Source organism: Trichechus manatus, unplaced genomic scaffold, assembly GCF_000243295.1.
Source record: "Trichechus manatus latirostris isolate Lorelei unplaced genomic scaffold, TriManLat1.0 scaffold00134, whole genome shotgun sequence".
Taxonomy (NCBI): Eukaryota; Metazoa; Chordata; class Mammalia; order Sirenia; family Trichechidae; genus Trichechus; species Trichechus manatus.
Window position 1 is genome coordinate 236,555 of NW_004444070.1, and position 15,521 is coordinate 252,075.

The 15,521-nt window shown below is 48.4% G+C and overlaps 1 protein-coding gene across 1 annotated transcript in view; it reads left to right on the forward strand.

The window, feature by feature from the left end:
- The window catches only part of GPR143 (G protein-coupled receptor 143), a 37,340-nt gene that overhangs the window by 11,876 nt on the left and 9,943 nt on the right, over window positions 1–15,521 (forward strand). The window contains exons 4-7 of the mRNA XM_004385192.2: window positions 7,401–7,493; window positions 10,451–10,560; window positions 13,632–13,740; window positions 14,833–14,950. Of these exons, the coding sequence (XP_004385249.2) occupies window positions 7,401–7,493; window positions 10,451–10,560; window positions 13,632–13,740; window positions 14,833–14,950 (430 nt within the window). The remainder of the gene's footprint in view (window positions 1–7,400; window positions 7,494–10,450; window positions 10,561–13,631; window positions 13,741–14,832; window positions 14,951–15,521) is intronic.

Sequence of the window (15,521 nt, forward strand, 5' to 3'; positions counted from 1 at the left end):
ACAGGGATTGGACTGGACTGTGGGACATAAAGTGATACTTGTGAAGAGTGTGCCTCTTAGCTCAAGTAGATACAAGAGACTAAATGGGCAGCTTCTGTCCGGAAGTGAGATGGGAAGGCAGAGAGATTTAGGAGCTGATTGAATGGTCATGGAGAATCGGGTGGAAAGGAGGAGTGTGCTGTCACAGTATGGGGAGAGCAATTAGAGTCACATAACAATGTAGGTATACATTTTTGTATGGGAAAAAAATTGAAATTAAAATAAATACATAAAGTGACCTCTCCCCCCAAAAAATTTGCTCCCGTAAAGATTACAGCCAAGATAACCCCATGGAACAGTTCTACTCTGTAACACATGGGGTCACCATGAGTTGGAATAGACTCAACGACAGTGAGTTTGGTTTTTTCTTATTTCCAGTGTCTTGGGAGGGATTGATTCTGCAGGTGGGGTTGCGAGCTGCAGCTGGAAGGGTCTAGAGGCATGCTGGGGCAGGGGGCTGGGGCTTCGAACGGGTTCATTCTGGTTCGACCCCCTGCTGAGAATTTGCATTCCCACCTCTAGACATACTGAATCAGAACCTACATTTTAACAAGATCCCCAGGTGATTACGTATACATAAGAATCACCTGGGGTCTTGTTAAACAGTCTTATGTATACATAAGAATCACCTGGGGATCTTGTTAAACTGTAGATTCAGTACATCTGGGGTGGAAATTCAAATTCTCAGGAGGGGCTGAGCTGGAGTGAACCAGTGTGAAGCCCTGGATTGAACTCCTCATGCCCTTCTGGATCCTTCAGGACTTAGCTATTGTCTTTGGCACTGAAGAAGTTTTTCTTTTACTCCTACTCCTGGAAAGTATCATTAAGAGAGATTAAAAGTTAAAATGTAAACCGCTGCTCTGGCTCCGGTGTGGGATATTGTTTTAAGCAGTAACCAAGGGTGATGGGGATTCTGGGAGATGCCTTGAATCAAAATCTTTCCTTGCTCTAAGAAAATGACAGTGGGGGAGCAAAGGGTGTGGGGAGGCGTTTCACACCCCTGAAAGCTGCCCTGGGGCTGGACAAAGGGACAAGGGTCTTTGGCCATGCACTAGCTGCTTAGGGCGGCAGGAGCGGGTTTCAGATCAGATCTGTGATGAATGCAGCTCCCACCTGTGTGGCCTGGCACACACCCCACCTGGACCCCACGTGGCCATCTGGACACTGGGAACCATCCACCCGGACTTGGTGGGATCCAGCCCCTGCCAGGCGTCCCCTTTGTCTGCTGTCTCCAACTTGACTAGATGCCTCCAGCACCCCAGCCCATGGCAAGGGTCAGGAGGGTCAGGGACTGACAGGTTCTGCCCTGCAGAACAACCCAGCCCCTCACAGACAGCCGCTGTGTGCGTGGTACACATCCCCCTAAGGTGCTGGCCACTGCGTGTGACCCGGCATTACTGAGACACACTTGTCCACCTACCTGAGCCCAGACCCAGAGAGGGCCAGGGACAGGCTGCCGGGACTGCTTGCCATCCCCAGACCCAGAGGGGACCAGGGACAGGCTGCCAGGGACCACCTGCCCTGTTGGAGGCTGACTGCGTTCCTCACGGCCTCCCAGGTTGCTGGCTGCAGATGCTCATCTGCCTCCGAAGCTCACGCCCTGGTCTGTCCTCTCTGCTTCTCGTCTTTGGCTCATGTAGAAGGGTGCCCTTTCTACCCTAGCCCTTGCTGCCCCCTGTCTCTGCCCGGGCATGTGCAGAGCTAGACCCCCCGTCAGCTGGGCCTGTCATCTGCCAAGAAGTCGGGAGGATTCTCAGCGGTGGCCAGCACCTCCCATGGGGCCCTCAGTCCAAGTCCCATTGGACAGAGCTGGGAAACAGGCTGTGGGGTTGCACGTGCAAACGGCCCGTGTGTATTCAGTCTTCAGTCCTCCTGCCCCACGTGGAAGGCCCACCACGGCAGACGCTTTATGGGGCAGGATGGGTACACAGAAGTCTCCAGATGGAGGACAGAGATTGTCCAAGAATGTGGACTGTGTAAGGAATGGCACGGAGTGGGCATGGGAAGACGAGAAAGAGAGCGGCACTCACGGCAAACAGCCACGAGGTTCTTCAGACAGTCCCTTAGGTTGGCCTGTGCGTCAAGACTGTCACACATGAATGTGGGGTGCAGGGATGCTTTTGGGAAGGAGTGAGCATGGGGTGCCTTGCTGACTGGTATGCCCAGTCCTTATGAGGGGGCTGTCCCCTGGGGCACGCAAGTGCCCACACAAGCTGAGAGGGCCCTACGGCACTCAGGGCCTCCCACTGGGAGACCAGACTCAGCTCAAGGTTGGCTTCAGACCAGCTGGGTTCACTTCTGTGCCAGGGACTCAGTGATAGAGAACAGCCCTTCCCCGCCCCTCCCTGCCATCACCCCATAAACTGGGGAGTCACGGTCGTTGTCTGATTTCTGCACAAAGCAACCTCCCCACTTTTCCTGAGCTTTTTTCAGATCGCTTTCTTAGAAGGTGTAAAATTTATCTTATTGTAACAGTTTCAGAAACAATGAGAAGAGTCTACCGGTGGATTCCCTCATACCTAGAATAAAACTGAAGCCAACTGATTAATTGTGATGCGTTAAGGATAATGTTGCAATTTTAAGGTAATCACTAAAATAATAGAAATAAGAATTTATACCATTACAAATAGTAGAGTAAAAACAGTGGAATGAGAAAAGTTAGGAATTTAAAAGAAGACAAGATAGAAAGATGCATATATCGGCACACCTTGTTGCATTGTTCACAAATGGAAGGTTTGAGGCAACTTTGCGTTGAGCAAGTCTAATGGTGCCACTTTTCCAACACCTGTGCTCACTTCATGTCTCTGTGTCACATTTTGGTAATTTTTGTAATATTTCACACTTTTTCATCATCATTGTATCTGTTATGGTGATCTGTGATCAGTGATCTTTTATGTAATTTTTATTGTAATTGTTTTGGGGCTCCACGAACCACACCTATATAAGACAGTGAACTGAATCCATAAATGTGTGTGTTCTGACTGCTCCACCAACTGGCCGTCCCCTGTCTTATCCCTCTCCTTGGGCCTCCCTATTCCCTGAGACATGACAATATTGAAATCAGGCCAGTTAATAACCCTACAATGGCTTCTAAGTGTTCAAGTAAAAGGAAGAGTCACATGTCTCTCACTTTAAATCAAAAGCTAGAAATGATTAAGCTTAGTGAGGAAGACATGTCAAAAGTCGAGATAGGCTGGAAGCTAGGCCTCTTGCGCCAAACAGTTAGCCAAGTTGTGAAGGCAAAGGAAAAGTTCTTGGAGGAAATTAAAAGTGCTACCCCAGTGAACAGCCTTATTGCTGCTGTGGAGAAAGCTTTAGTGCTCTGGATAGAAGATCAAACCAGCCACAATGTTCCCTTAAGCCAAAGCCTAATGCAGAGCAGGGCCCTAACTCTCTTCAATTCTGTGAAGGCTGAGAGAGGTGAGGAAGATGCAGAAGACGTGTGAAGCTAGCAGAGGTTGGTTCACGAGGTTTAAGGAAAGAAGCCGTCTCCGTAACATAAAAGTGCAAGATAAAGCAGCAAGTGCTGACGTAGAAGCTGCCGCAAGTCATCCCGAAGATCGAGCTAAGATAATTGATGAAGGTGGCTACGCTAAACAACAGATTTTCAATGTAGATGAAATAGGCATATATTGGAAGAAGATGCCATCTAGGACTTTCATCGCTCAAGAGGAGAAGTCAGTGCCTGGCTTCAAAGGACAGGCTCACTCCTTGTTAGGGGCTAATGCCAGTGCTCATTTACCATTTCAAAAATCCTAGGGCCCTTAAGAACTACGCTAAATCTACTCCGCCTGTGCTCTATAAGTGGAACAACAAAGCTTGCGTGAGAGCACGTTTGTTTACAGCATGGTTTACTGAATATTTTAAGCCTACTGTTGAGACCTATTGCTCAGAAAAAGAGATTCCTTTCAAAATATTACTGCTCATTTACAATGGACCTGTCACCCAAGAGCTCTGATGGAGATACACAAGATTAATGTTGTTTTCATGCCTGCTAACACAACATCCATTCTGCAGCCCATCAAGATCAAGGAGTAATTTTGACTTTCAAGTCTTATTATTTAAGAAATACATTTTGTAAGGCTATAACTGCTATAGATAGTGATTCCTCCGATGGATCTGGGCAAAGCAAATTGAAAACTTTCTGGAAAGGAGTCACCATTCTAGATGCCATTAAGAACATTCATGATTCATGGGAGGAGGTCAAAATGTCAACATTAACAGGAGTTTAGAAGAAGTTGATTCCAACCCTCGTGGATGACTTTGAGGGGTTCAAGACTTCAGTGGAGGAAGTCACTGCAGATGTGGCAATAGCAAGAGAACTAGAATTAGAAGTGGAGCCTGAAGATGTGACTGAATTGCTGCAATCTCATGATAAAACTTCAACAGATGAGGAGTCGCTTCTTAGGGATGAGCAAAGAAAGTGGTTTCTTGAGGTGGAATCTACTCCTGGTGAAGATACTGTGAACACTGTTGAAATGACAGCAAAGGATTTAGAATGTCACATAAACTTAGTTGATAAAGCAGCTGCAGGGTTTGAAAGGATTGACTCCAATTTTGAAAGTTCTGCTGCGGGTGAAATGCTATCAAACAGCATCACATGTTACGGAGAAATCTTTCATGAAAGGAAGAGGCAACTGATGTGGCAAACTTCATTGCTGTCTTATTTTAAGAAATTGCCACGGTCATTCTAACCTTCAGCAACCACCACCCTGCTCAGTCAGCAGCCATCCACATCGAGGCAAGCCTCCACAAGGAAAACGATTACTACTCGCTGAAGGCTCAGATGATTGTTAGCATTTTTTAGCAATAAAGTATTTTTAATTAAGGTATGTACATTGTTTTTTAGACATAATGCTATTGCACACTTAATAGACTACAGTATAGTGTAAACATAACTTTTACATGCACTGGGAAACCAAAAAATTCCTATGAATTGCTTTCTTGCGATATTCGCTTTATTGCCATGGTCTGGAGCCAAACCCGCAATATGTCCAAGGTATGCCTGTCTGTAACAGACAGGAAGAAATAGCACAAAATAAGATGGTAGAGATATATACATATATGTAACTAACTACAGTGAAACCTGTGAGAGCTGGTACTGGACAGGATTGCATTGTTTTTCCGGGTATCGCAAGTTTTCTGCCTCTGACAGAGTGCAGTCTTAACCACTTTTCTATCGCTCGGTCTTGGTGGAAAATATTTGAGTTTTCCTTCTCTGACAGGTTTCTGCCTTACACAGGTTCCAGCTTTTGCAGGTTTTACTGTATAACCAATGTGAAACAGATAAATGATCCAGGAAAGGGGGAAATATTGTTAGATTGGCTAAAAAGATCAAAATCCAGCTCTATGTTATTTACAGGAAACACGAGTTTGAAAATAAAAACATAAACAATAATCTATGCAAATTGTGAAAGTAAAAAAAATAAAACACCGAAGCCCGCCAGTGGCCACGAGACCACCAATGGCGTTGTCCTCCCACTTGGCCTGGTCCTTCCCACGTAGCTTGGTCCTCCCCATGTGGTCTGGTCCTCCCTGTGTGGTCTGATCTTCCCCACGAGGCATTGTCTTCCCCACATGGCGTGGTCCTCCCCGTGTAGCTAGGTCCTCCCACGAGGCCTGGTCCTCCCCACGTGGCCTATTCCTCCCCACGTGGCCTGTTCCTCCCCATGTAGCTTGGTCCTCCCATGAGGCCTAGTCCTCCCCACGTGGCCTGGTCCTCCCTATGATGCCTGATCCTCCCCACATGGCCTGGTCCTCCCCATGTGGTCTGGTCCTCTCTATGTGGTCTGATCATCCCCATGTGGTCTGATGCTCCCCCCGTGGTCTGATCCTCCCCATGTGGCCTGGTCCTCTCCACATGGTCTGGTCCTCCCTACAACGCCTGGTCCTCCCCACGTGGTCTGGTCCTCCCTATGATGCCTGGTCCTCCCCATGTGGCCTGGTCCTCCCCGCATGGCCTGGTCCTCCCCACGTGGTCTGGTCCTCCCTATGACGCCTGGTCCTCCCCATGTGGTCTGGTCCTCTCCATGTGGTCTGATCATCCCCATGAGGCCTGATCCTCCCCACGTGGCCTGGTCCTCCTCACATGGCCTGGTCCTCCCCACATGGCCTTCTGTCAGCCCCTCCACTCGCTCCCTCTGCTCTGGCCACCCAGCCCTGAGCTTCCCACACCCAAGTGCAAGTCCTGTGGCCAGGCCTGTGAATTCACTGGGCTCATCTTCCTGCCTCAAGATTCTGTTTCTCAAAATGTCTGCAGGTCACCCCCTCGGGTGACAGCCTCGGGTCACACGTCACCTACTCAGTTCACCTGCCCTAATCACCCTGTCTAAGGAACATTTAATAGCCACGAAAACGGACTCAAACATACCAGTGATCACGAAGAGCACGCAGGACCGGGCAGTGTTTCCTTCAGTTGTGCGTGGGGTAGCTCTGAGCCAGGCATCCTCGAAAGCAACTAACAACAACCAGGGAACATTCGGAGCCCCTGGTGGTGCAAATGGTTAAACGCACTTGGCTGCCGACTGAAAGGTTGGAGGTTCAAGTCTACCTGGGAGCACTTCGGAAGAAAGGCCTGGCATCTAGTTCTGAAAACCCAGCCACTGAAAGCCCCATGGAGCACAGTTCTACCCTGACACACACAGGACTGCCGTGTCATTTTGATGGCAGCTGGTTAGGGAACATTTACTGTGACTCCTGGCTCTTTATTCTTGGTGGCTCTTATCGCCAGCTGTGTTGCCGTTATAGCCCTGTGTTTGGGGTACGTGTGTGCATGCGTACGTGTCCAGTACCCCCAGTCGGCACCAGCACTGACCCGTGGACGCAATGCAGTGCCACATTTTAAAGGAGGGTGGGGGTAGACGACCAGTGGGGGCCTTGTCCTCCTGCTGGGGGAAAAGCCTGGTGGTCCCATGACGTTGCTGCCCACCCTGGGGTCTCCGTCCTGTACTCATTTCCGCTGTTGTTGCAAGAAATCACCACACGCTTAGCGGCTTAAGAAGGAGCTCTGGTGGTGCAATGGTTAAGCACTTGGTTGCTAACTGAAAGGTTGGTGGTTTGAACCCACCCAGCAGCCCTGCAGGAGAAAAGGCCTGGCAATCTGCTCCCCTAAAGATTACAGCCTAGAAAACCCATTGGGGCAGTTCTACTCTGTCACATGAGGTCACTATGAGTCAGAATCGACTCGACAGCACCTAACAACAACAAGTGGCTTAAGCCGATGCAAACTTTCTGTAGCAACATAAGGCTGCTCGTTGTTCCCTATACATTTTTCCTGCCTGGAGGTGTTCTAGAAGCTTCCATGTGGGACCTCTTCATCACCCCTCTAAGTGGTGGCCGTTCCTGATCTGCTTCTTTCCCAGCACCATCCTGCTCTACCACATGATGGCGTGGGGCCTGGCCGCTCTGCTCTGCGTGGAGGGAGGGGTCATGCTCTACCACCCGTCCGTGTCCAGGTAAGGCGCAACTCCTACAACCCAGGTGCCCCGGCTCCCTGAGCTGTGCGGGTGCTCTTCACAAGATGAGTGGGCCCATGAGCCACGGGATGGATGCTGTGGAGTTCAGGCCGTGGTCACAGCAGTGTCGCGGGATCAGGGGCTGGCTACAGTGCATGGCCCCTGGGGCTCTCCCCACGTTCCCCTCCATGCCTGCAGCTGGAACTGGGGCTCATACACTGCATGGCCCCTGGGGCTCTCCCCACCCTCCCTTCCATGTTTGGGTGGGGAGGTGCCTGTGTGTACCAGTCTGTGTGCAAAGCTTTAGGTCCTCCCACCGCATACACACTGAGGCAGCTTTCTCACACCCACTGACTGATTTCTTACTCTTCTGTTTCCCCTGGATGAGCAGGTGATTTCACCATTTGGAGAATGGGTTGGAGATGACTTGGAGCAAGCAAGGAAGCACTGTTCCAAGAGCTAATTCTGTATCTCCGCTTGCTACACTTTCTCACTTCTCTTCTATCCTGCCTTCTCGGCTGTCCTGACCACAGATACGGGGAGACGTGGCTTGGGAAACTGTTGCAGGGATTTCTTCAAGTGTAAAATCTCGTTAATGTAACTGTTTGCAAAGCCTCAAGGTACTTCTAAGGTTCTGCACTCTACCTTCCAGTGGAAAACTGTAGAACAGAGGCAGACAGTGTCTCTTTGTGATTTTAGGACTATGTAGACCAGGGATAAGGAGCCCTGGTGGCGCACTGGTTAAGTGTTGGGCTGCTGACCAAAGGTCAGTGGCTCGAACCCACCCAGTGTCTCCATGATAGAAAGTCCTGGTGATCTGCTTGTGTAAAGATTATAGCTTTCGAAACCCTATGGGGAGTTCTACTCTGTCCTATGGGCTTGCTGTGAGTCAGAATCAACTGGACAGCATCTGGTTTTTTTTTTTTTTTTAGACCAGAGATCAGCAAAGTACAACCCTCAGGACAAATCCAGCCTGCTGCCTGTTTTTGTAAATAAAGTTTTATTGGTATACAGCCACTCACATTTGTTTATGTATTGTCTGTTGCTGCTTTCAGGCTGCAAAGGAAGAGTGGAGTAGTTGAGACAGAGACGGCATGGGCTGCGAAACATAAAGTGTTTACTCTCTGACCCTTTACAGATCACATTGGCTGTCCCCAGGTGGAGACTATTTCTTGTCCTTTTTGACTCCATGTAGCTACTCAATTAGCTGTCTCCAAATTGGCATTGCCTCTGCCACCATGAATCCTTGCAGGGGGCTCTGTTTGGATCCGCTGTGTTAGTTACCTAGGATGGCTTTAAAGAACAGAGATTTATTTGCTCATCTTTCTGGAGGTTAAAAGTCCAAATCAGACTCTGGGTCCTATCCGTTCTTTCCTTGTTGCTTAGTCCTGGGCGTTCCTTGTTCTCTGGCTTGTAGATGATCCTCACGTGGCGCTTTCCTCTGTGTTTGACTCTGTGTCTATTCTGCTCTTTTTATAAGACACCACTCAGGATAGATTGGGTTTTGGACTCACCAGAGTCTGGTATGGCCTCATTAACATAACAAAAGAACTCACTTCTTTCCAAACAGGGTCACATTCACAGGTACAGGGGTTAGGACTTCAACCCATATTTGGGGGGACATAACTGAATACATAACACCCATCCACACAACCTACTTCCCCGTGGAACGCTAGAAGGATGAATACAGTATCCGTGTCCGCAGCTGTAATAACGGAACGCTCTCAGAAAGTGGGTTTTCACCACTCACCTTCACCTTTGGGCTCCCGGAGACTTGAGGAAGCAGCCGTCAGAAGTGACGGAGTCCCAGCGGCAGGGCTCTGAGGAGCTTCGTGGGGCCCGGCGGTATTCAGGAAGCTGCTGGCTTCAGCACTGGAGTCCTCTTCATTCTGTTCTGCAGCCTGGAACCCTGGAGTTAGTTCTTGACGCTCCCTTCCTCACTCTCCCATCTGTCACTCGTTTTCAGTCTTTGCCTGGAATCCCATCTCTCCCTCCTTTTGTCTCCCTTTACCCTCAAGCCTTTCCAGACGCCCTTGAACCTCCACAGCTGAAGATGGAGGGGTTCTATGAAAAAGAAGAAGGTGGCAGCATAACCCTTCCAATGCAAGAGGGAGGGAGCTGGCTCTCAGTTTTTGCATGTTCTGCCATTTTCCCCTCCTGGTCTGACCGCTCTGTGCATCTTTGAGCACTTTCATTTTTCTCATTCCACCTCCGTGGCCCGAGGGGCTGTTCCCGCCTCCGCATTTCTGTCTCCCTCTTCGGTTGGGCCTGAGCGGGCCTCGCCCCTTTGCCCTGATTCTCTTTTTCCTGCACACAGCTTTCTCTTCTCTCCTGGATTCTGCGTTCCTCAGTCGATAGCAGCGTCCACGTGGGTGGCCGTCGCCAAGTCTGGTAGGGACCCGTGATTCCTATGACCCATCAATAGGAATCTGTCCTTTTCCCTGAAAGAGCCACCAAGACGATTGTTAGTCACACCCACGAGAACAAAGGCACTTTGCACTGGGAAGCTGTCGACAGCGAGTGGCTGGCGGGCAAGGACTGGACCGGCCGGGCCATGCGCTGGGTCAGTGCTCAGATCCTCCTGGGCTCACCGAATGCTTTTCCCTCCTTGAACTGGGTGTTTTTTCCTGGACTAGACTCAGCATGAGGGAGTCCACATGCCAGCCTATCTTTCCCTTTCCTTCCTTTACCCAGCGGAAGCCGTTAGAAGCTCCCCCCGAGGAATAACTCGGAGGCCCTCCCGTTGAGGGACAAGGAGAGACATGATTGATTTCCCTTATTCTGCCGTCATGTCTGCTTGTTCGCAGACAGGACAAATGAGTCAGATTTCCTCTGTCAGAGTCAGAATTAGATGTGTGCGTTTCCCTTTTCACTCCCATCTTATCTCGGCTTCCAGATAAGCAGGCCGGTTTGAGCCAAAGCTTTGCTCTGAGAATAACGTGGTTCTCCTCTCTCAGGTGTGAGAAGGGTCTGGAGCACGCCATCCCCCACTATGTCACCACGTACTTGCCGCTGATGCTCGTCCTGGTGGCCAACCCCATCCTCTTCTGGAAGACGGTGACCGCAGGTAAACCAGTTCCTGTTCGGTCAATTCCGACTCATGGTGACCCCTTGTGTGTCAGAGTCGAACTGTGCTCCATAGGGTTTTCAGTGGCTGGTTTTTTAGAGGTAGGTCTCCAGGTCTTTCTACTGTAGGCAAGTCATAGGGAAATTCTCCGGGTACACGGCCATGGGGGACAGCTCCATGCCTTGGACTCAGATAATGGGCCAAAACACTCTGCACACTTGTGTCCCCAGAATGATGTGTGTTAGCCTTCCAGAATTGTCCAGGACCACTGACCCCATTCGCTTACCCTCCAGAGGTGGATGCAGAATACAGGAGGATACAGAATACACTTGGAGAAAATGAGCAGATTTAGTAAAAGAAAACGAGCAAGTCTATTTAGTCATGGGCTATGCCAAGTCCTTTGCCAGCGTTTGTTTGTCCAAAGCCAGGACTAGTCCATCTTTTACTTCTGCGCTGGGCTAGGTGGTCTTTGAAGGAGGAGAAGTAGAGGGCAATGGAGTGGGGAGCCCTGGGTTACAGATCCGTGACTGCCACAATGTACTGGGCCAGTATCTCCCCTTAGGAGAAGCATCCAGCTGTGGAGCAGAAAACAGGAAGTAGAGCGGAAGTAGGCGGAGGAAGTGGGTCTCGGCAATGGCAAGAGTTTGGTGAAAGGAATGCAGTGAGTCAGCGAAGGCAGGGGAAAGCATTCCAGCCCCACCCCACCCTCAGGGAAGTGGACCTGCAGCCTGCGGCCAACAAATTGATTCCGACTCATAGCGACCCTGTAGGCCGGAGCAGAACGGCCCCACAGGGTTTCCTTACCGGAGCAGAGTGCTACATCTTCCTGTAGAGCAGCTGGTGGGATTGAACCGCTGACCTTTTGGTTGGCAGCTAAGCGCTTAAACCACTGCACCACCAGGGTTCCTGCTGCAGGTCCCTAGTAACAGGAAACCATTGTGGCTCTTTGGACCAGCCTTTTCGTATCTGCGTTTAAAAACAGTGTATTCATTCTGCTTTGGAGACTAGCATCTGGGGTCTTAAAAGCCTGTGAGCAGCCATTTAAGATACTCCACTGGCCTCACCCCATCAGGAGCAAGGGAGAATGAAGAAGACCAAAGACACAAGGGAAAGATTAGTCCAAAGGACTAATGGGCCCCAAGTACCACGGCCTCCACCAGACTGAGTCCAGTACAACTAGATGGTGCCCGGCTACCACCACTGACTGCTGTGACAGGGATCATAATAGAGGGTCCTGGACAGAGCTGGAGAAAATGTGGAACAAAATTCTAATTCACAAAAAAAGACCAGACTTACTGGCCTGACAGAGACTGGAGAAACCCTGAGAGTATGGCCCCCAGAAATCCTTTTAGCTCAGTAATGAAGTCACTCCTGAGGTTCACCCTTCAGCCAAAGATTAGACAGGCCCATAAAACAAAATGAGACTAAAGGGGCACAGCAGCCCAGGGGCAAGGATGAGAAGGCAGGAGGGGACAGGAAAGCTGGTAATGGGGAACCCAAGGTAGAGAAAGGGAGAGTGTTGACATGTCGTGGGGTTGGCAACCAATGTCACAAAACAATATGTGTATTAATTGTTTAATGAGAAACTAGTTTGCTCTGTAAACCTTCATCTAAAGTACAATAAAAAAAGATTAAATAAATAAAAATAATTTTAAACAATGAGATTTCATGAGAAATAGGAATTTTATTGCATCAAACAAATGAAAACAACTTATAGCAAAAAAAAAATACTGGAAGGAGATGCACTAAGATGCTGACAGTGGTTGTGTCTGGGTGGTGGGACTGTGGGTAGTTAATTCTTCTCCAAGCTTGTGTATATTTTCCAACTTGTCTGTAATGGAAAATTAGAATTTTTCAACATTAAAAAAAACCCTCTTTGGTGGAGGCGATTCCAACTTATAGCGACTCTATAGGACTGCGTAGAACTGTCCCATAGGGTTTCCAGGGAGCGGCTGGTGGATTCAAACTGCCAGTATATTACCTTTATAATAGGGAGCAGAAACCTTTAAAACTATAGTTCCTAAACTGGCGAAATGTGAATCAAGTCTGGAGTTGAGTTAGTAGTGGGTCAGTGGTAGAATTCTCACCTTCCATGCGGGAGACCAGGGTTTGATTCCCGGCCAATGCACTTTATATGCAGCCACCACCTGTCTGTCACTGGAGGCTTGCATGTCTCTATGATGCTGAACAGGTAAAGGGTGCAGGGGTACAGGAACACTTGGTGGTATCTTTGCAATGCTTATGTAAATCTAAAATTATTTCAAAGCGAAATCTTTAGAACATATATATTCTGTGTGGCTAATTGCCTCCATGAACAACTGCCTCCTTTGCCATGAGACCAGAAAAACTGGATGGTGCCTGGCTACCATTACTGAACATTTTGACCAAAGATTCTGTAGAAGAATCCTGATCAAAAGGGGGAAAATTAAGAACAGGATTCCAGATTCTCATGGACTGCAGACTTTCTGGAGCCATGGAAGCTGGATGAACCCCTGAAACTATTGCCCTGAGATAATCTTTAAACTTTAAAGGAAGAATATCCCCTGAAGTCTTCTTAAAACCAAACAGTAGTTTTGCTTAACTAGTAAAGAATGTCTGCCTTGAGCATTGTGCTCTTTTACGAATTATCTATATGAGATCAAACTGACAACAGCAGCTGGAAAGGATAGATGAGAAGCTTAGGGGGGCAGTGAGTTTATGTGAACTGGGGAGGAACAACTCAGAAAAGGAGGGTGAGAATGGTTGCACAACTTGAAGAATGAAATCAATGTCACTGAATTGTACGTGTAGAAATTGTTGAATTGGTGTACGTTCTGCTGTGTATATTCTAAATGACAGCAAAAACTAAAATCTATATCTATATATCTCTTCCCTAGAGTCTAGGGAGGCTCCCAGCCAGAAGTTGCAGACAAATGATTATCTGCATTTTGCTTTGCTTCTTGCTCTCCTGGCTCTGCTGTGGACTCCTGACTGCTTTGATGCCCTTCCCTGTTACTCAACACCCTTCCCTGCTGCTGCTCAGCAAACATTGACAGTGAGCATCACGTGCTGTTCTCCTGTTTTCCTTACAGTGGCCTCTTTGCTAAAAGGAAGACAAGGCATTTACACAGAGACTGAGAGACGGACAGGAGCCGTGATCAAGATCCGATTTTTCAAAATAATGCTGGTTTTAATCATTTGGTAAACGTCTTCAATTTTTTTTCCCCCCGTTGCTAGGGGGATCTGAAAACAGCTTGCCATTTTGTTTGTCTGAGCATGACCCAGAAGTTCCAGAGGGAAGAGTCTTTAGAAAGGGAATCTTTGAACCTGTGCCAGGTGCCCCGTGAGGAAATTCACGGAAGGAAAGCAAGCCCACAATTGACGAGCTTCTGGAAACATCCGAATGTACTCACAGTATACATAAAGCGCTCAGAACAGGAAGTCCTCAGTTTAGTGTTCAGACATCCCAACCATATGCTTCCGGTATTTTGTCCCATTACTGGAGTTAACTTCAAAAGAAAGCAGTCCACATGCTTTTTCTATTTGCCCATTTGCATCCCAGAATTCCTGTGTCCAACAGAGGGGCATGGACACATCTCACAGCTCGGTCTAGAAGGTTAGAGAACAGACTCAAATTTTTCTCTCCTCGGTTCTCCCCACCATTAGTATCCTGCCCGAAAGTATCAGGTGGATGCTTTGAAAATAGACCCGCAACCCAGGCAGGAAAAAGATGACCTCAGAAAACTCTTCACTGCGGTGAAGTGATACTTCTAAGGATGCGGCATGCCTTGGCCGTGTAAATAATTCATCTGCTACGAGGAAGTTTATTTGGATGCCCTCCTGGGGGGTGTGTAAATTATCTCCCTCTAAAAATCCACTCAGCTCTTCATTTCAAAGGTCACACGTCCACCCACAATGACACTAGAGCATTCCAACATGAAATGCCCAAGTGAGATGTGTTTCGGTCACCATCAAAGCTTTGGGTGACGCCTCAAAGAAGAGTGAATTCTGGGTAATTTGATCCAGTGCTGGAACCTTACCCTCTGATGTGCTGGTGGATGTTACTGCTGGAGGCATTTGCTGATCTCTGCTTTAGACTCAGAAAGGGAGTTACATTTCTCCAATTAAATTCTGAATGTGCTGGTTCCTCACAGTCCCTTACTGTGGAAGTGGTCATCTGTCCCCCGAGAGTTAGGACTTCTAGTCCTTGGGGGAAACCAGCCCCCCACCCCCATTTAAAACCTTATTTTGTTGTGTGTGCTTTTCACCTGTGGGCTGTTTCCCTTCCAACAGCTGGGTGTCGAATATCATCAATGAAAGCTTTTTGTTCTATCTTGAAATGCAACCAGACATCAACGGAGGCTCCTTGAAATATGTCAGAATTGCAGCCAAGACCACGTGGGTCATTATGGTAGGTCAATGGTGATGTTAAAGTTTCTTCCGGGAAGAAAAAAACAAGGGGGGGAAGAAAACCAGAATCATGATGTATTGTTATTTAAATATATAATGATTTTAATAGGCTCCTGGGTGACCTCCTCTTGGCTGTGGTGTGCTGAGGGAGCCAGTCTCATTCACTGTTAGAATCATTATTAAGTGGGTACCTCAATTTGGCAAATTCACAATATCTAGGAATTCATTTGGAAGCAATATTCCAGACCAGGGAAAAGTCTTATGGAAGGAGATTGTCACATCTTTCTCCTATTTCAAACCAAAGTGGTAAATCTTTATAGAAGCAGACTGCCACATCTTTCCCCATGGAGCAGCTGGTGGGTTTGAATTGCCCCCCTTTCGGTTCGCAGCTGAGTGCTTTAACCACTGCTCCACCAAGGCTCCTTACAACAGACCCAGCTTATTATCTGGTAACCAGCTTACTGCCAGAAGTCATGAAATAGGCAAAAAGAGGCTGTTACCAAAGTAATTACCCTCTTTCCCCCTCCCCCTCCTCTCCCCTCCTTCTTCCCTCTCCCCCTCCCTCTTCCCCC